General features: G+C 38.3%; 1 protein-coding gene across 2 annotated transcripts; it reads left to right on the top strand.

Moving 5' to 3' along the window:
• Nucleotides 1-4,095: 4,095 nt before the first annotated feature.
• On the top strand, nucleotides 4,096-17,777 carry pan2 (poly(A) specific ribonuclease subunit PAN2). Of its 2 annotated transcripts, none has more exons than XM_062426706.1 (26): nucleotides 4,096-4,161; nucleotides 4,910-5,215; nucleotides 5,310-5,479; nucleotides 5,598-5,718; nucleotides 5,813-5,890; nucleotides 5,979-6,249; nucleotides 6,411-6,756; nucleotides 8,341-8,437; nucleotides 8,979-9,098; nucleotides 9,197-9,316; nucleotides 9,419-9,547; nucleotides 9,636-9,835; nucleotides 11,077-11,225; nucleotides 11,383-11,489; nucleotides 11,596-11,694; nucleotides 11,777-11,868; nucleotides 12,728-12,872; nucleotides 12,971-13,108; nucleotides 13,686-13,745; nucleotides 13,837-13,927; nucleotides 14,015-14,172; nucleotides 15,371-15,514; nucleotides 16,383-16,562; nucleotides 16,646-16,739; nucleotides 17,099-17,290; nucleotides 17,409-17,777. In XM_062426706.1, exons 2-26 carry the CDS (start codon nucleotides 4,928-4,930, stop codon nucleotides 17,444-17,446), a joined length of 3,627 nt encoding a protein of 1,208 aa, XP_062282690.1. In that variant the 5' UTR covers nucleotides 4,096-4,161; nucleotides 4,910-4,927; the 3' UTR covers nucleotides 17,447-17,777. The 2 variants fall into 2 exon arrangements, with proteins under 2 accessions (XP_062282690.1, XP_062282689.1); XM_062426705.1 differs by having other exon boundaries at nucleotides 17,099-17,302.
• The last annotated feature ends 3,542 nt before the right edge of the window (nucleotides 17,778-21,319 follow it).

Below are 21,319 nucleotides of genomic sequence, written 5' to 3'. Positions count from 1 at the left end.
CAAACTTTCCATCTGTGTCCGCGATCTGCCCCTCTTCTCTACCAGAGAAAAACCTCTGCGTTAATCACACACACACACACACACACACACACACACACACACACACACACACACACACACACACACACACACACACACACAATTATATACAGGGGGTGCACTGTATACTAATATATATCAATATTAATGTTGTGTTAATGTTTTTTTGTTTTGTTTTATTGATTCTTGATGCTTTCGTTATCTTGTGACATTAATGCCAACAAAGCCAAAGTTTATTACAAAAGGAAAATGAAAAGAGAACGTTGTGATCTTCATACATTTCTCATTTATGTTTTCTTCTTTGTGTACTGATATCTTAAACAAGTCTGTATTATCAGTGAAGGGCTGTCCCATGCAATCCCAACATATAAAGATAACGATGAGCGCAAACTGTGGCGCCATATCCACTGTTCCATCAGTGGATATGATATAAGACGACTTGTTACTTCTGTATGTTACACAGAGAAATAAACAGTAAACCAGGATGATGCAGAATGGTTTCACAGGTCATTCAATGTGTTGTTTAGACATTTTTCAATACACTAGTTGCTGTGATGTTTCAGTATTTACAGACCAAACTGGCAGACGATGAAGCGCGATGCGTAAAAGCGCACAGGCGACCAGCTTTATTGCGCTGTGGCAGGGATCCGAAGCTTAAAAGAATCGCTAACTTTGTCGTTTTGTTCATATTAAAATGGAGAAGAAAGAGCCAGCATTGTTGTATAATAAAGAGAGACAAACTTGTCTAAATAAACCACCTGTGGGTGTCAAGACTGTGGTGAGAAAGGAAACCGCAATAAAAATAAATACATATAAATATAGACATCAGACAGTCTCCAAAATTAAAGACGACACACGCAGGTTTTGATGTTTTACTGCAAATGAGACTAGATGGAATTTTTTTTTCATGTCGCATGGTTTAGGGGATATTTTTAGAGCGATTTGTAAAACTATATATATATCTAGTCATTGTTCTTGCTGTAAATGGCTCTTTAACATTTATTATTATCAAACCAATCAAGAGCTTTCAAAAGTATTACAAATCACTAAATTCAGATTATTGAGAATTACAGCAGCTTTAACAAACTTTGTGTCAAATGTTCAGCATTAATTTAAAACTGGTAAAAGGTAGAAAGAGTGCTGATAATTAACCCATAACAATTTTATCAATTCAGAATACTTCATTTGCTGCTCAGAATGAATTTGTTACTTTAATGGGAAAATCACTGAGATTTTATGCAAAATCTTAAATCAATATGCAAAAGATAGATGCATGTTTGTGCTTTTAAGATGAGACAGCTGATGCCTTTAAAGTTCCCCTCCACACATGTTTTAAGAAATATAAAATACTCTGCTTTGAATAATAATTTGTGACTCTTTAATACAATACATCCGTCTAGTGTCACAAGCTGTTAAATGTGACTTAAATGTTTGCATCTGACTACTTACTAGTCTGATACAATAACAACACATCAAATGCATTTAAAATGTCCTTTACAAAAACTGGAGTTCACCTATTGCATGAAATAATTGTGATTTAACAACCATTCATCTAAAAGCTGTGTGTCATAGTGCCATGGTGATCATTTGTTTATGGTGAACAACTGGAATTTATGATACAGTACATCCCGCATGAATTCATGCTGAATCATAATCACTTCTGCAGTAATGAAACATTATTTAAACATCCCCTCCGGACAATGGTTGACGACATAGAAATACACTCTGCTTTGCATAATAAATTGCATTTGATCAAAACAGAACAGTTAAATTACTGTGTGATGTCAGAAAATCGTTCAGCTCACACCTCTGAAAAGCAGAGAGAAACTGGGAACACTTTATAATAATACACTTAAATAATGCTTAATAAAGAATAACTAGACTGGACAAGGATTAATTAAGGCAGGATGATCATGGATTTTATTGCTCAACATTAAAAAATTATCACCAAGTTATTATGACTTCATTTGATCAATTTACACTTAAAAGATTATTTAATGTTAATTAAAATGTCCACAGTTGAATTGACAGTAATTGTAGAAAGCCAGATGCAACCTGATGGAGTATGAAATCACTATGACATTAATGAAACAACACCTCCAGACATGTGTGAAGACATAAATATAATCTGCTTTGAATAAATTTGTCTTTCTGTTTCTTTTTCCAGAGAAAAGTTCAACACGTTCAATCGGTTTTCTTTCATTAAAAATCTAAAACAATCTATGAACAAGCAAATATTGTTCATTTTAAAATTTAAACTGCTTGATACTAAATGTTTCATATTTCACTTTGGAGTCCATTTTCAGTGTTTGGAGGCTTTAAATGTCCACATCACACTCGTGTTAGTTGTGTACTGGACCAGTGATGCCACAAATCATGCTCGCACTGTAAACTGAGATTTCAGCACAGAGAGAAATTTTCCAACTTCACCAAATGAGTGTGAAAACAGCCCTCTAGTGTCAAACTCTGCACCTACATCATTCTGCACAGTGAAGCTCAAACATACAAGTGATGAACTAAAAAAAAAAACAGATTTTAGGAGTTTAGGAGTTTTACCTTTATTGTACACAACAGTTGAACTCAATGCCAAACTCTGCATTTACAGTACTGTGTGAAGGTTTTAGGCATGTCTGATTCATCTTTATATTGTTATCCATTATGCAATACCGTCAGGGAGACATCTGATCAGTCCGTCTGTTTGGCCCCCACAGAGCCTTGATCTCAACATCATGTAGTCAGTCTAGGATTATATTTAGTTTTCTTCTATTTACTGAAATTTGAATGAAGTTAATTGATACATTTTCATAGTATTATTTTTGAAAGCATCCTCTCTTTACTTTTAGTGCTGATGACTTTTGCACAGTGAAGATGTAATTAATAAATAAGGTCACAATAGGTAAAACATCATTTTGAATGAAGGGTCGTTATATTTGAGCCTCTAAAACCAACAAACACTCCAGTGCTGGACTATTACTCTGCCACAGGTTTGCTTTGTGTCAGCAGGTTTGTGGTCATTTGATTCAACAGACATGTATTTAAGGGGTTTTAAAATTGAAAAAGGTTCATGTAGTGCCTTTGTGGTGCATATCCCCCCAAAATATGTCAAACATAAGATGATTAATTACTCTGCCAAAGAGTCAAGTTTTCATAAAGAGAATGTTGAAATGGATTTAACCTGTTTGAAGATTTATGATGAGAAAAAATACAAAACAACACCAGTGTATTAGTGGATGCTTGAATGAATGAATGAATGAATGAATCCACTTGTCTGGGTTGAACAACAACTTTAAAATGTTTTTTAGAAATAATTCTTTACACTCTGAGAGAAAACACCAGTATTGGAAAGTAACTAAGGTTTCCCTCTAAACTTCTCACATGGTTTCATTTAAATAAATGTTCAAATGATCCAATATTTCACCATAAATCAAAGACTAGAGAAAAAGTCCAAAAACTGAAAACACATTTGTGTATCAGAACTTAGTTTTTTCTTCTTTCCTCTCCTATTAATCATCTCATGACCCCTCACATTTATCTGCTGCCCCTTTGGAGGGGCCCAATACATGAAGCTCATAATACTTGTGTACTTTTACTGTCAATACTTTAACTACATGAAGCTCATAATACTTATGTACTTTTACTGTAATGACTACATCGAGCTCATAATATACTCATACTAATGTATGAGTATGTATGTAGGTATGTGTTTCTCGTATGTTGTTTTTGTTTTTATAATTCACATTGTTACATTGTTGTAACTACCTATTTATTATATGTTTTCCTTATATTATTATATGTAGCACTGCCCTGTGTCTAAGACAAATTTCTCCCACAGGAGACATTGAGCTCATAATATGTATGTACTTTTACTTAAGTAGGATTTTTCTTGTAGGACTTTTACTTATAATTAGGTATGTTTACATTGCAAAACACTAAAACCCTCACAGTGAATTGAGACACACACAGTAACTCCGCACACAGCGGTGCTCTTGAACGCACCACAGTGTTCTCCAGCGGGGCTCTTGAACGCACCACCAGTGTGCTCCGGATGTGTTTGTTTTAACGTGTGTTATTGTTGTGACTGCTACTAAAGCATGGACCCCTGCGACTCCTCTTCAAGAATAGGTGGGTGTATAAAGTGTTCATTGATATTTTAAAGTCTTTCAGCTCTTTGAAAGGACTCAAACTTCTCTGTGTCACAGATGTTTTTGGGTTATAAACTGATTGTAACTTGAAGTGCAGTTCAGTTTAGCCAATCTGTCTGGTTAGCTCCTTAAAGTAGCATTCAACATTAAACCACTGAGCAGATAGTAGAGGTGAGATTCTGCTGTTGTGAGTGAAGAAATTCCAGCTTTGCATCCTCTGCACCTTTCACTAATTACTATCTTTTTTTTCTTTTTAGCTTTCAAGGTTTTTTATAGCAGATAGCTCAGAGATTAGCTTCCGGGCTAGCTCCTGTTAGCTTCAAGATGCTGCACAGATAGAATAGATACCTCTGTTTAATGTTTAAAAATAAGCAAAAAAATTCAACATATTCATCAGCAAGCTGGGGTGGTATGTAGAGCTGCATTCATTTATCTATTAGATACTATTTTGATGGTCAAATAATCGTTTTAGTCATTTTTAAAAGCAAAAATGTAAGAATATTTGCTGGTTTCAGTCTGTCAAATGTGACTTTTTACTGCTTTTCTTTCTCATATATGAATATTTTTGTGTTTTTAACTCAAAATAAAACTTCGAGGAAATTATAACGGGCATTTTCACAATTTTCTGGCACTTTATAGACAGAACAAAAAGTCAGATTAATGGATAATTAAAATAAAAGTCAGTTGCAGTTGCAGTATTACTATTTACAGACGTTGTTCCTCTGCAGGTTGATTTCGCTGTACCCATGATGAACTTTGACGGTCTCGACGCGGGGATGGGTGAATACTCGCCCAGCCTGCACGGGACCCTGGACGCAGGGATGGAGCCCTCCATGGACCCCCACCTGAACCCCAACTTACTGCAGGGTGTGGAGCTGGACCCCGAGGGGCTGGCTGTCACGGGCCCCGAGCCCGTGCACCTCATGGAGGGGATGTTCTCTGAGCTGCACAGTGCGGTCTCAGAAGTCGGCATTCCAGTCACTGCAACACATTTCGATCTGCAGGAGGAAATTCTCTGGATGGGAAATCACAGAGTGAGAGTCTTCATTAAGATGTAGACGCTCCTGATGCATGTTGTTTTCCAGCCTCGTCATTCTGTCTCATTTCGCTTCTGTCCTTTTATTTTAGGGTCACGCAACCTCGTTCTTCGGACCTACAATGGGCCGCCACTCTTCTTTCCAAGCGCATGCAACTGATGACATCCGACAGATTCAAAGTTTGGAAACAGGCGTGCTCTTCCTCTCCAAGAGTAACCTCAAGTGCCACACTCGGGGCGGCCTAGTCATGTTTGATTACCCGTAGGTGCCATTTTGAAGAGATTGATTGTAGACATCCTGCAGCAGTTACGTTATTTATTCTGTCGTTTAACTTTAACTTTATTAATTTATCGTTAATAAAGCATGTGGGTTTTTCCAGAATGGATGAAGGGGCTGATATGCACAGTCTCCTCATGACTGACAACAACATGATGCTCATGGGCGGATTACAGAACTATGTGGTTGAATTTGATTTGAATACTGTTCAAGAAACTCAAAGGGTGAGACACTGTAACTCCCACACTACATATACATACTGCAAAGTGCCACATGTCATATTTTGTCATACAAGTACATTTTTCTGTTCTTATTCAGTTCACTGTTGATATGCCTGGAATTGCAATAATGCGCCAAACCGGTCGTTTCTTCTTCTGTGGTCACACTTCTGGCAAAGTAAGTATGATCCAGTAAGTTTGTAAAAGATATTTTTCTGGTTTAATCAAAACCACGACACTCACGTCCCCCCTTCTCTTACCACCAGATAACCCTTCGAGACTTACGCTCCTTCAAGACGGAGCATGAGTTCGATGCGTTCTCTGGCAGCCTCTCGGACTTCGACGTTCACGGAAACCTTCTGGCTGCGTGCGGCTTCTCCAGCCGAGGACTGAACGGGTTGGCATGTGACCGTTTCCTCATGGTGTACGACCTCCGCATGATGCGAGCCGTAACGCCTCTTCAAGTGCATGTTGACCCTCTTTTCTTGCGCTTCATTCCTACCTACACGTCACGCCTGGCGATCATCTCACAGACAGGTATCAGCCGGGGAATGAGGGGTTTCTTGTGTTTGTAGGCTTATATTTATTTCTCTGAGAGTTTGGTGCTTTTTTTAGTGCCAACATCAGGATTTGTATTTTAGTGTCACTCTCAGTAACAGAAGTTGAAATGTTTCTCATGCACGTGTTTCTGTCTTCAGGTCAGTGCCAGTTCTGTGAGCCTACTGGTCTTGCCAACTTGGCCGATGTTTTCCACGTCAACACGGTGGGCCAGTTGCTCATGAGTTTTGACGTATCGTCCAGTAAACAAGCTTTGGCCTTTGGGGACTCTGGGGGTTGTGTGCACCTGTGGTCTGATGCTCCAGAGGTTTCATTCAACGACTACTCTCGGGAGACAGAGTTCGCCTTGCCGTGCCTCGTGGACACGCTGCCTCAGCTGGACTGGAACCACGACCTGCTGCCGATCTCTCTCATCCCCATGCCGCTGACCAGCACAGAGCCGTTGCTGTCAGACTGGCCCACTAATGTGGCTACACCGAGCCCCAGGTAACACCGCCACAAGTGCTGAAGGTCGCTCTGTACGACTGGTGCTGAATTACACTGATTTATGACGTGACGTTATTATGGTATTCTATTTGACTAATTATTAACAAATCCCATACAAACTTCAGGAATCAAGGATATCTATGTTATCCCTGAGGGGCAATTTGTTGCACAGCCACCAGTAAATAGAGCAATGAATTATAAAGACAGTGAACAGAAGAATCCATTTTTAAAAACATCAGACAAAAACAGTTAACAATAAGTATATAAAAATCACAGTTATTTAAAAGGCCGATTACAGCAGCGACAAATTAGTTTTTAAGTCAACAACAATGAACCGATCCTACAAAGAAGTCTTTCATGTGGATCTGAGCCTGTTATATCTTATTCCTCTTTACCACAGAGCTCCGTTCTTGTTCAAAAACTATGAAAAACACATCAGTGAGCCATACTTTTGCACTGAGTGAAATGTTCCCGTATTACAATGAACGTGGGTGCTGTAGTTTATTTTGAGTCGATTAAACACACACCGCAATAAATACTCACTAGAGCACCAAATCTGCAGCTGAAAACACAGAAGCCCAAAGCAAATACACCATTTACTGCCTTTTGACTAAAACTACAGTGCACAGCTGTTTTAAGCAATAATTAGAAGAGCTGCAACAATTAAGAAAATTAAGTAAATGAGTAAAAATGCCTAAAATTGGCTGGTTCCAGCTTTTTTTTTTCATTTTTTGTTTTTTTTGATGATCAGACAAAATGTGAAGATGTTTTCTGACATTCTGCAGACAAACAGTTTAATTGATTAATTGAAAACAATCATTAACATATTAATAAATAGTAAAAAATAATCATTAGTTGCAGCCTGATAATTAGTGTTTGTCACAAATTAAACTATTTGTGAGGTAAATTATTTATATATATATAAATTTATATAAATTATTTTATATATATATATATATATATATATATAATCAGTGGAATCCTATGAGCCACAGACAGGCTCAGGAGGATCGAGGAACGGACTAACACATTTTTAGTTTGTGTTTTCATGTGATTTACTGACAATAACAAGAATATATATCAGGAATAGAGATGTATTATCTCACTCCTGACATGGCAGAAATATGTAGCGATAGTGTGGAACTTCTCTTCCCTGCAGTCATGGTTGCGTAACTGTCTGGAAGTGATGTCAGTGTTTTATCGTATTTCATGTTGCAGTTGATATATGGACACATTTCCAGTCAAATGTTATATCACCATTTAATGGGTATAAAATCTGACATGAATCTGATCTGCCTTTCTGAACCATTAGATGATGCTTATCTGTTTTCAAGTGACTCTGAAGTCAACAGATACACTTCCAGTTAATCAGTGTAATACAACAGCTGTGCAATAAATTTAACCTTCATGATATGTTTTTGTTGAAGTAGCTTTTGTGGCGTAAAAGGGCCGTATATATGTCAGGATAAGGGTGCAGTGCTGTTGTACTAGGTTGCATACGTGTATATAGCACGTACAGAATTTGGCTTCACAGTTGTTGTTTTCTTAACTGCTACTATTTTATGACATCTTCTCTTCCTGCAGACGAGCTCCACCTGTGGACCCAGAAATCCTGCGCACAATGAAGACCGTCGGGTTCATCGGTTACGCAGCAAATCCTCGAACACGCCCTCGAAACCAGGCAAGTAAAAAAAAAAACCCTGCAGAGTGGATATTTTACATTATCAAGCATTTGGCAGGTTATAATACATGTAAAATAAGTAAATATATAAATACATGGTCAGATTTCTATAAGGTGTTTTTTTAACCTTTAGTTTCTCATTAAACCTTTACATACTGTTCATATTGTCACTCATAATTAGTCTCTACACCAATTCACATTCATACATTTCCCATCAGTCATTAATAAATGTTAAAAGACTGTATTCTATTTATTTATAGAAAAAAAAGAACATTTTATAGAATATGAAGAACACAACAACATGTTTGAATGCTGAAGTCAAATTTTGACATCAGCTGCACACAAATTAACCAAAATGATGCATTTTATTTCCATTTTTGTATACTGTGGGTCACGTTAGTCAAAATCCACCTAGCAGAAATGTGTAAAGGGTGTTTTTACAACTCTTGTTTTACAAGAAAATATCCATATTTTTTGTGTTCTGTGTCATGTTCACACATAGATTTCATCTATCTAAATATTTTTTCTGTGCTGGTTTCAGGTTCCGTATAAAATTAAAGACGTGGAGCTCGATTATGATAATTACAACCAGGTTCCTGAATCACCAATCGGCCGTGATGAAGAGCCGCATCTCTACATGGTGCCAAAGAAGTACAGAAAGGTTGGACTTATATTTCACACTTTTGGCTGTTGCTGCATAAGAAAAAAAAGTTTTGGTTGCTTGGATTTGTGTTGATGATGATCTTTGTGCTCGATCAGGTCACCATTAAATACTCTAAACTGGGACTCGAGGACTTTGACTTCAAACATTACAACAAGACTTTGTTCGCTGGCCTGGAGCCTCACATCCCCAACGCCTACTGCAACTGCATGATCCAGGTAAGAATATGTGCAGGTTTTAGTGTGTATTAAAGATATGTTAGATGTCTTTTACCCATGCAGAGTTGTTCTCTCTTTTTTTTTTATGTGTTGAATCGTTAGGTTTTATATTTCCTGGAGCCAATTCGGTGTCTAGTGCGGAATCATTTGTGCCAGAAAGAGTTTTGTTTGGCCTGCGAGCTCGGCTTCCTCTTCCACATGTTGGATTTGTCTCGAGGAGATCCGTGTCAGGTAGATATTCCTCACATTTCTCTAAATAACAGCAGGTTGGTAATATAGAAGATTTCATCCACATTGACCTCTCCTGTCTCCTCTCAAGGCCAGCAACTTCCTCCGAGCGTTTCGTACCATCCCTGAAGCGTCGGCGCTCGGTCTGATCCTCGCAGACTCGGACGAGCAAACGGGGAAGGCCAGGCTGGGTCGCTTGATCCAAAGCTGGAACCGCTTCATCCTCACTCAGCTCCACCAGGAGACGCAGGAGCAGGAGGGTCCTCAGGCCTACAGAGGAGCCAGCAGCAGGTCAGAGCAGTTAGTAGAGACGGGTTCTGCTCCCAGTATGGAGATGAATTCAGCTCAACAAATCTCTTATCAAACCGGAAATCCATCCTCAATCTTTTTTTATTTGTAAAGGGTGATAAAAACATGTAGGGTCTCATTTTTAGCCGACTGTTTCTTTCTCTAGTTGAAATGACATCACAGGCGTATATATCAGCTGTAGCTAATTAACGTTAATTATTTAATAGCTCAGATAAAATAAAGTTCATCTGGTTAATGTCCTCTCTGCAGCTGGTGTCTGTAGTCAACCAAAGATTGTATGTGTGTAAAAAGATGCATCACTCTGTAACGCCACTATATGACCGTGAGTGGACTGTGTGTTTTTAATATATTCACTTCATATAACTTTATCTCCTGTAGAGAAATGATCAGCTTATCACCACACGTCGATGTGAGAATCTCCCAGTTAAACTTTGATTTTTTATCACGTCAGTGTTTTAATCAATGTGATAGTTCTGAATCAGGACCTTCAGTGTTTGAATTAGCTCCTTTTTTTGCTCCTCATCTTCAGGTTGTAGATGCAGATTGTTGGTGTCTTCTCAGCCAACAAGAGGTGATTAGGCATCTTTCAGGACGTTGTCAAACCTTTTAGTTGGTTTGTTCTGGTCCGATCAGCGGATGAGTTTTCTCCTTCGGTTCAGTTTCTTGTCACGCAGAGAATAATCCAAGTGAACCAAAATGCATCACTCAAAGCCACTTGAGAACATTAACTCGACTTATTGGTCAGATGTGTTTTGGGTGCACAGGAAGAAAGTCAGGAAGAAAGACAAAAACATTCTTTGTGATTGTAGCCCAGGTCAGACCTCGGTTCATTCTGTTCCCAAAAGGCAAATTTGGATTTGGATCAAATTACATTCCCATCACAAACTTACTGCTCCAGAATTAATTTGGGACCGGACCGAGACCACATCCTCAAAGGGTCTTGGTACGATTGTTTGGTTTACAGCTGAGTATGACTGCTGTGTTCAGATATCAAAAACTGCAGTTCTGAAAGCACCAAGGTTGTATTTATTTGAATCTTTAGTTACTTGCAAATCTTGAAAGGTAAACCTGATGAGTCAATAAAGATTCAGATTTCATAAGTAGATTAAATTCCTTAAACAAAGCTTAACCACTGCCATGCTCAGTAAGTAGTCTGGATGCATTTTAGGAACTTTAAGAAACATAATCGTTCACTGTTTGTGTCGATGCTACTTTTGTTTCAGTTCTCTGGGCTCTTCTGGTGAGTCTGCCATCGGAAAGCTGTTTGGATGTGAAGTAGAGAACAGCAGCCTGTGTCGCTGCGGTAAGGAGACGGTCCGCACCTCCCTCACGCTGCTCTTCACCATGCACTACCCCGAGCAAAACTCTCAAGGTGAGATCAAGCTGCTACTTTACACTAAAGTGCAAGAATCAGCAGAAGTTTGACAAACACATAAACAAATAGTGGATAAACACTGGGACACAGCTCTAGTATTTGTTGACTGCATTACTTTAATTTATAACATCAGCGTTTATTTCACCGCACTCAGAAAAGACAGTAAAGGAGTACGACTTCGCTGAGATCCTGAAGAAGAGCATCTGTCTGGAGCAGAGCACTCAGGCGTGGTGCGAGAACTGCGAGAAGTATCAACCCACAGTGAGTTACAGGCCACATTCAGACACATCAGCAGCTCACAATTAACACAAAAAACCCATTTCTGATTCAGTTCTGCAGTGTGAGAGTGTTTTTGTTGCTGCCGTAGGTGCAAACACGAAACATCCGATGTCTACCGGATGTTTTGGTCATCAACTGTGAAGTAAACAGCGCTAAAGAGGCTGAATTCTGGAAAGTTCAGGCAGAGGTAATTTAACTCATTATCACCTTTTTAAAATGTTTTTTTTTTTAGTTGCATTATTTTAATCATTCTTTGTTTTTTTACTCAGTACGCCTTCAATAAAGCAAAGCAAAAAGAGGCGATGGAACCTGCAAAACCTAAAGAGCCGCCTCCACCCATGCCCACCGAGTGGTGTCTGGAGTAAGTTCCTTTTTTTTAATGTCAAGTAACATCATTTATGGGTCAGTGACAAATAAGGGCTGGCAAGATGAGCAATTCAAAAATATCTTCAAAAATCGTTTTAAAAGCAGCATCAGGTTTGTTAAAATGTACATTTTGTGTTTTTGTTGGTTTTCATTTTAAATGACATTTGCACCATTTTTTTTAACCAAAAGTAAAACTGAATCATCAATCAATCAATCTTTATTTGTATAGCGCCAAATCACAACAAAGTTATCTCAAGGCACTTTACACATAGAGCAGGTTCTAAACCGTACTCTTCAGGTTTTAATTTTAAAGAGACCCAACATTCCCACATGAGCAAACATTTAGCGACAATGGCAAGAAAAAACTCCCTTTTAACAGGAAGAAACCTCAGGCAGAACCAGGCTCAAGTGGGCGGCCATCTGCCTCGACCGGTTGGGGTAGAGAGGAGAGAGAGGAAGGATAGGAGAGAGAGAGAAGCACATTGAAAATAAACATTGAAATGAATGCTCCTGAAAATGTCAAATGGTGTAACCACCAAAGAATGATACATTTTAAAGTAGTAGAGTAAAGAGTATTTCTACATTTACGTTAATTTAAAGCATTTTTTCAATATTGAGCAGGACATATCCTAAAAACAACACATTTGACCAATAATGTAAAATAGTGTTGCGTTGCTAAAATAGATTATATTTATTCCACATTTTAGTTCACATTTATTTTCCTGTATATAATCAGATTTTTATTAAACAAAATACTGGTTACACCAATTGACACTGGGTTGCATCAAGCCATTGACCCTTATATCAGTTGAGTCAGTGTGTTACACCACTTTAATCTCCTCTTTATTGTGTAGTGGGGAGGAGATGGTAAATATGGAGGGTTTCACCTTTGACACCCGGGCGGAGGATCTGAGACACGTCTGGATCCCTGTCACTCTGAAGATGTCCATCAGTAAAACTCAGGGACTGGAGGTCTGCAGCTGGCCTGAAGGAGAGGAGGTGAGGCACAAACACTTGATTTTGGTGCTTTAATTTGGCTGACTGTAATTAATTCGGTGTCTGATAAAGATTTAACCGTTTATGTCGTCTCCACCCAGTTAAGTACTGCTGAAGAGGAGGAGGGCGCGTCTCTCTATGACTTGGTGGTCACGGTGCCGCACGTCCTCGACGCTCGCACGGGCGGAAACCTGGTCGCGCACATCAAAGTGGGAGAGACGTATCATCAAAGAAAAGAGGTTAGTGAAGCTTAGAGGAGGAAATGCTGACTGAGAGAGAATTTCTTCCTCAAAGTCAGTGAAATGTTGTCCTTTATTGTGGTCTGCAGTCAGTAATAGAGACAGGTATGCAAAAAAGGAAAAGAACTATAAAGATGAAATAACTCAAATACCACAATTTTAAAACAATACAACACAGAAATAACATGAACATTTCTGCAGTGAGAAAAAAGCTGATTTTACATGACACATCCTATTTCCTTCATCTATTTATGCTTAACTATTGTTTTTTTAGTGTACAATATACTGTTAATTTTATTTTGCTTAAATAATATGTATATTTTATTATGTGAAGCACCTTGTAACTTTGGTTTGGAACAATGCTACAGAAATAAAGTTTATTATTATTTTTATTTGGCATCAAGGAACAAATCTACAATAATGTCATAATAAAGCTAGTGTTAATTACTTATCATACATTATTCTTATATTTGTTCAGTAAATTATTTTTTCAATCTTTAGACAAAGTGTAGTTGATATTTTATGTATTTCATGTTTGAATACTGACATTTAAAGTGATGTTTGTGTCTGTTTTCAGGGCGTCACACACCAGCAGTGGTACCTTTTCAATGATTTCTTAATTGAGCCAATCGACAAGGTGAATATTTGACCTCTTATTTAATTTATTCTAATAAGATTTCATGTTTGCAGTCGTGTAAAATTATTGTTATTTTTTTGGTTTGTCAAAGGCTGAAGCTGCTCAGTTTGACGTGAGCTGGAAGGTGCCGGCCATCCTGTATTACGCCAAGAGGAACTATCACACCAAATACGACCTCCGCAGTGAGTCTTAAGATATTAAATCTGGAGGTTTTTAGTGTTATTTTTTTCATTTGATTTTGTCTGATCGTGCTTTGCGTTTTGTCTCAGTGAAAAATCCCATTGACGCCAGCGTGCTGCTGACCGAGGCCTCGCTGGCTCGGAAGCAGAGGAAGAGTCACGCCACTTTCATCCCTCTCATGGTCAGCGAGATGCCGCAGGCTGGCGACTTGGTCGGGCTGGACGCTGAGTTTGTCACACTCAACCAGGTGAGTCGGGATTATAAAGCAACTGTCTGCATTAGAGCTTCAACTAAAGACGATTTTCATTATTATTAGTAATCTCTTGACTATTTTCTTGATTAAATGATTAGCTGATTGGTCTGTAAAACGTCAGAAAATGGTGATAAATGTTTTGTAAAGACCAAGATGCAACCACAAATGTTTAAAATGTTTCAGTTTATCATAAAAGACTAAAGAAACGAGAAAATATTCACATTGAAGAAGCTTTAACCAGAGAATTTTAGTATTTTTGTAACTTTTTAAAAATTACTCAAAACAATGAATCGATTAGCAAAGTAGTTGGTAATTTAATTTTTGATGGTTTAACTAACTCAATTAATTGCAGCTCTAGTTTGTTTGTCAGAGTTTATACAGGTGAATGAAGCCTCCAGAGAGATAAACATGTAGTTAAATGTCGTATTATGCTTGAAATGAAACAGTTAGTGTGTTGCGTCATCCAACTACGTCTAAAGACAAAAGTGTTTATTGCTGTTGGACAAAACGCCTGCCGTTATAGACACAGGTGTGACAAGTAATCGTGATCTTAAAAAATGGAAATAATGTGAAGAATGGAAAAAAACATAACAACCTGAGAGAGACGTTCTTATTGAAACATCAGAAAGATGTTGGGTGGGCGGTAATAAAGTATTTCCTTTTAAAGTTACTGATACCTGAATCCATCATCTGCGGAGTTCTCACAGTGGCCTTTGATCAAATGAGTTTTAAAGACTGTTACTCCCTTTAACACAGCTGAACAAAAGCTGATTATTTCAACCATTATTAAGTACAATCTACAGCTTATGAATAACATAATTTGACTTTTATGCGCAGCTTTGCATGCAGCTAGTTTGGCTTAAATAAATAATACATTTTGCTGAATTGCAACAAGATGTTTGAACTCGACAAATTGAGCCAGTCAGGAGGTGAATCAGAGCAACTTCTGAAATAAGAGAACTAAAGAATAACTTCTCTATTACTGTGAGGAAAGATGACGGCATAAAGGGAATTATTGTCTTGATATATTAGGAAAAAAGTCCAAATAATATCCTGAGTTTAATGAGCTAAATGTGTTGCTCAGAGGAAATGATTCCTTTTAAAATGTGTGATCTATCAATATTTGTGTTCAGTGTCTCGATGCTCCCACTAAAACTAAAACTCAACTCATGAATATACTGTGTGTGTGCAGGAAGAGGCAGAACTGCGCAGTGACGGCACCAAGTCGACCATCAAGCCCAGTCAGATGTCTGTTGCCCGGATCACCTGTGTGAGGGGTCAGGGGCCCAATGAGGGGGTTCCCTTCATCGACGACTACATCTCCACTCAGGAGCAGGTGAGCGGTTGTAGAGTGAACTCCCAAGATTGCCTCACATCCGAACAAAAAGAAGATTGTTAAAAAGGGAATTTTTTTTCTTTTGTGGAAACAGGATACCAAAATATGCGTAGATGACACATTTTTTCCATTATTACCTCGATCATGTTGCCTCCATTGTCATTAGACTGTCCGTGCTTTTGTTAGTGCTCATAATACACTTGTTGAGTCAAAAGGAGAAGAAAGCAGGATAATCTGGTTCATTTGAGAATAACTGTTCAAGCAAATCTGGAAAAATTATGTAATCTGTGGCCGATAGAATCAGCAAAGTGAGGTTGAACAGACGCTGTGCTTTTTGTAATTCAAAGGACAGCGTCACAATTTTTCAACGCTGTCATAAAACAATATACAGGTGCCCACATGGACATTGAAACAGGTTTTTCCTTCTGTTCATACTGGCTATTAAAAGATCCCCTTTAAATGTACTTTCAGGCTTCATTTAATGCAAAAATTATCTAAAAGTTTATCTGAAGCTTATATGACGTTGATATCTACCGCATTTACAGTCTTTATAGTAAAAAAAGTCCCCGATGACTAATTTGGACGGCAGTTTAGCTTCAGTTAAACTTTTTTTTACACATATTTTGCACAGAAGGAGGCTTTTGCATTTTGTCCCCAATCACTTCCATTATAAATGCATTATGAAGGGATCTTCTAATGGTCAGTATGAACAGGAGGAAAGATTACAGCAAGAAAAACATTTGGGCACCTGAATATTGTTTTAGGACAAACTTGGAAAAATTGTGAATTTATCCTTTAACTTTTTGTTGCTTCAGCTGATGTTTATACCACTAACACTTTGAATGAATGTGAATGTTTGCTCTGACAGGTCGTGGACTATTTGACGCAGTATTCTGGCATCAAACCAGGCGACCTGGATGCAAAGATTTCTTCAAAGCATTTGACCACTCTGAAGTCGACCTACCTAAAGCTGCGTTTCCTTATCGACACGGGGGTTCGCTTTGTTGGTCATGGCTTACAGAAGGACTTTCGGGTTATTAACTTATTGGTATGTTCACAACAACGAGGCAGATATTTTACAATCAATTATGTCTCGTTATGTCTCTTATGTTTCTTTTTGCTGTTTTTAAGGTTCTGAAAGATCAAGTAGTCGACACGGTCCACCTGTTCCATCTGCCTCGCAAAAGGATGATTTCTCTGAGATTTCTCGCCTGGTACTTTCTTGGTAAGTTAAAAAAAAAAAAAGCAGGTGCAGAGCTAAAACAAATAAGATCATGTGATTGCAGATGAGCAGGTGGCTTAAACATCAGTCTGTCAGTAAATCATGGAGTTGGTTGCGGTTCGGCTGACTCATTTTTTTTTTTTTTTTGATTTGAATATATTGTATCGAGGTCCGTTTACTTCCTTAAAGGTTTTCATACATAATTTAAATGATTGTGGTTTTGGCACTGAAGCAGTGACGTGTTAATTCCCAGTATCCTTATTGTAAATGATGCTGAACAGCTGAACAGCTGAAAAGCCTCGGCAGGTATCATCATGACGAATCATTCCTGATTATCCTTGTCATTGTGCTCCTGTTGACAGACCTCAACATCCAGGGGGAAACCCACGACAGCATAGAGGATGCACGCACCGCTCTGCAGCTGTACAGGAAGTACCTGGAGCTGAGTCGTGGAGGTGGCTCCGATGAAGTGAGGAAGGTCCTAAAGGGACTCTACGAGAAAGGCCGCCAAAAGGACTGGAAAGTCCCGGAGTCAGACCCAGGAGATGGTCAAGGTAGCCCAAAAAGTACGAAATATGTTGAATTAGGTATAGGCATGTGTTAATAATGTGTTTAGAGGGAAACAAAAGAAACAGTGTGAGCAGACTGAAAGCACTCTTCTTCCTTCAACAGGTGCTCCTGCCGTGTATCCCTCTGTGCTGGGACTGTGAGCTGCACTGTGATCCATTCCCACTGGAAAAGTTTTGACTGAAATCAGTCATATTTTGTAATTTTTATTTTTAATTTCCTCATCATGTACAGAGTTTATGGAGGTCTTTGTTGCCTGCACAGTCCACCTGCAGCTCTTCTCACTGCCAACAGTGTCTGAACAGTTTTAATTATGTCAAAGTTTGTATTTTTCATTTGGGAAATGTTTTTGGAAAAAGGAAATGAATTGTATTTTATAATGTGTGAGCCTTTTTTTTTAAACAAAAAAAAACAACAGAAAAAACAAAACTGTGATTTTTGTGCATGTAAATAAATAAATGCATCATAAGCTCAGCGTGACACAAATGAGGCTGCTTGTTTTCAACTTCTGAAGCAGTTTAACGTTTGCAGTTACTGAAACGATCAAATTCACAACTCCATTCACATTTTCGTAGATTTCTAGCTGTGAATCTTTCACAGTGAAGCACTGTTTAGTCTGATAGAATCTGTGAATGAAAACGGCTGTAAATGTCAAGCAGGAGCAAGAGTTACTGTGCCTACATGGCAGTCTGTGAGACCTGTCAGGTTATCACTTTACAACTTAAGTAGAACATCTGCCTCCTGAAAGACTGCCGCTCTGTTATCCTCTAGGAAACAGATGTTTTCTCCGGCTCAGTCCCCACCATTGGCCGCAGCTGTTTTTCTCAGCTCCTTTCATTTCATTCCTGTCTTAAATCTGAAAGCTTTGCCTGCAAGCTGAATTTAGTGGAAAACTTTGACCCACTTTGAAACCGATGTGAACTTTTCAGATCAAAGAGACGTCAGCCCAATCTACCTAGTAGTACGTTATTAGTTTCCTCCCGTACACTGCGGCGAGACAGCTGAGACAGTTCATACTCCATACAGGCAACCCGACTAATGTATCAGTATTCCAAACAACCACTATAACACTGTTCTCTGTATTTTCCGCCTTCCTATAATCATATTACTTCACATGAGTGGTTACCTCATTGCCCCCAATGCTGCAGGTCCATTTAATAAGCATTGACTCTCATGACATCAATTGTGTTACAAATTGTTTTCCAAAGAAATGAAAGTAATGAAGTCTTCTACATCCCTAAACTCACCCAAATGAGAAAATCCAATCCCAACAGAAACCAATGGAATATTCACCTAAACCTAAATCATGTGAAGATTACACCTGTTTTTAACAGTAATACTTGTTTCAATATTGTGTTTAAAAATGTTACATCACTAAGATCAAAAGTGCTTTTAATTCATGATCTAAACCTCGAACATGGTCTATGAAACTTGGTGAGCGTCACCACCTAATTATCAATACTCCCTTATCAGCTGTGCTAACGAGACATGTACAATGTACAATTACTCGCTTTCGCTTCTCACCATTTGAGGTCTTTTAACGTCCTCTCTGCCCTCGCCTAACACAAACTTCCCGCTGTCCTATATCGTCCCCCTGGAGTCCACTCACAATTCCTGGACACATTTTCAGAGTTTATCTCAGATCTTATGATTTGTGCCAACTGCATCAATATAATTGGTTGTTTTAATATATGCAGGAATGTTCTTAAAAACAATGTATAGACTCATTCACATACAAAGGTAATCAGTCTCAGTCATCAGTGTTTGGTGGTTGATTTATTGAAAAATGCTGAAGATTTAACAGAAGTTGAGCAATATCAGATACATTGTGTTTATAAGAGGTGGGAAATACACCATATTTTACATGAACGCAGATGGACATCTATTCAAATGAAGCAATGTAATTTATTTTGTCCGCTTCCCAGCATTCAGAGGAATTTGTAGTGACATGCATGCTTGGAAGTAAATTTGCCTGTTAATTTTCCTGACAGATCCGATAACATCTTCTGACAGATTTGGGCCGTTCCCAAAAGGTGTGATGTGTTCATTAGCATTTACGAGACTGATGGATCTAACAGATAAAGTAGTGGCATTGATGCAAAGAGAAACTGAAAAAACTTTTACTGAAAGTTTTGTGCTGCTCTTTCAGTTGCATTTCATTTTAAACATTTGTATCCACTAGAGATAATGTACACCTCTAGTAGATGGTTGTAGTTTTCTCTCCAGCCTTGAATTCCCCTCCTGATTCTTTGTAACGTTAGTTACGGTATTCGGGCTCGCAGACATGGTTTTAATGAAACTTCCTCTTCAGCACTTTTGCATCTTTGATTAATTTTTGCATCAGAAATGTCAGATGATACTAGGAAATGCACTTCAGGAAAACCGGCATTCAGGGATGATTAGAGTGGACTTTCTCACATATACAGTACGGTCTGGAAACCTGAGACCACTAGTCAAGATACTTCTTTTTTATTTTTGGGGAAAAATATTCATGAATTTCAGAATGTTATTATTTAGTATTCACCCCTTTTCTTTGAATGAATGTTCAATGGGGTCGAGGTCAGGTGATTGTGGAAAGTCCATTAGTCGTCTTTGAGGTGTGTTCAGAGTCATTATGCTGCTGCAGTATGAATCCTTAACCATAAAGCTGCAATCCAGAGGGTGCAGCAGGTCTCTGAAGGAAGGAGTGGTACTTCTGGTAAGGATGGAGTCCCAACTTCAGAGTCAGCAAAACACCCTGTAGACTTGGATATTCCCACCAGCATGTTTTGCTGGTTTGCTCCTTACATACACCCTTCTGTTACTGCTATAAATCTCAAACTTGGATTATGTAATGCTGGTATTTCTTAACCCACTCCTATAATCTGTCCTTGTTTCCAACTCCAGAGAAATGGTTTAGAAACTGCTCCTCATCCTCTGAGACCACTACAAGACAGCCTTCTTCTGAAAGAACTGTTGCTGATTGAAGACTTGAGTTCTTTATTCAGCAAATTCAGGATTTCTAATGAAGTTACTTTTCTAGAGAACTTAGCTTGATGTGTTGATCTTCTGATGGTGTGGTCACTTTTGTTCTGCCTGATTGTGCTTTGGATACAGCTGATCCAGTTTTTGCAAAGCATTAAAAAGTTTCATGCACTGCCTCCTTAGAAACATTTAGTCTCCACTATCACAGTACTACTTATTAAGTAATGAACTGCTGGAAACTTGAAGCACAGTCGTATTTATAACGAGTTACTTGAACGAGACTCTGATGAGAAGATCAAATCCACATGTGAAAGCTTCAATGGACGAGATACAACTCAAGAAAGTTTGATCTTTTATACAAAGCAGTTAAGTTGCTCAATGCCACACATTTGTTTAATTTTGATTGCTGACTTAGAAATAGTGCAGAATCTTAAATATACTAATTAATTGATCACGTCATAACTTCTTGTGCTTTTAAATGTGTCTGAAACCTCAAACTTTTGATCCTGGTTTATGTGAAAATATTTCAGTATGGTCTCGGACTTCGGGACCCTCCTGCTGATCTTTAAAAAATAATAATGAAAAGTTTAAATGCAGCTCAGTGAAGAAACATCCAAACTTCTTTTTTGAGTCGATATCTTCTGAAAACAGCCCAGAAGATAAATATTAACACTGGTCAAAAGAAATAAAATCTGCCTTATCAAAGTCAGATGTTAAGATATGATAGTTTTCCTAAATATTTATGAACGTGTAGCTGCGAATTGATGAGCTCTTGCACCAAACTTCCTCTTCTGAAGTCACATTTTAACATTTCCAAGTGCAGAGCTGCCCTCTGCTGGTTGTATGTCTGCATCATCTTCTCACATGTGTAGAAATTATTAGTTTATCCTCCTAACTGTGTTTAAGCCTTATTGACATATTTAAACCGAAAAGTGAACTTTGGAAAGTCAAAAGCAGAAAATGTGTTGAATGATTCAAACCTCTGCAGCTTTACAGACATCAAATTTCACCGTTACTCTACTTCAGCTACTAGATTAACTTCATATACAGGA

This window comes from Scomber scombrus, chromosome 10 (genome assembly GCF_963691925.1).
Source record: "Scomber scombrus chromosome 10, fScoSco1.1, whole genome shotgun sequence".
Classification (NCBI taxonomy): Eukaryota; Metazoa; Chordata; class Actinopteri; order Scombriformes; family Scombridae; genus Scomber; species Scomber scombrus.
The sequence above is the reverse complement of the archived record's forward strand: the minus strand, read 5'-3'. Positions and strand labels throughout refer to the sequence as shown.

Excerpts from the sequence above, each read along its gene's own strand:
- pan2 (XM_062426705.1), top strand. The coding sequence starts at position 4,928 with ATGATGAACTTTGACGGTCTCGACGCGGGGATGGGTGAATACTCGCCC. Across the intron at positions 6,250-6,410 it reads GGCGATCATCTCACAGACAG|GTCAGTGCCAGTTCTGTGAG; the intron begins GTATCAGCCGGG and ends TTCTGTCTTCAG. Across the intron at positions 9,317-9,418 it reads ACTGCAACTGCATGATCCAG|GTTTTATATTTCCTGGAGCC; the intron begins GTAAGAATATGT and ends TTGAATCGTTAG.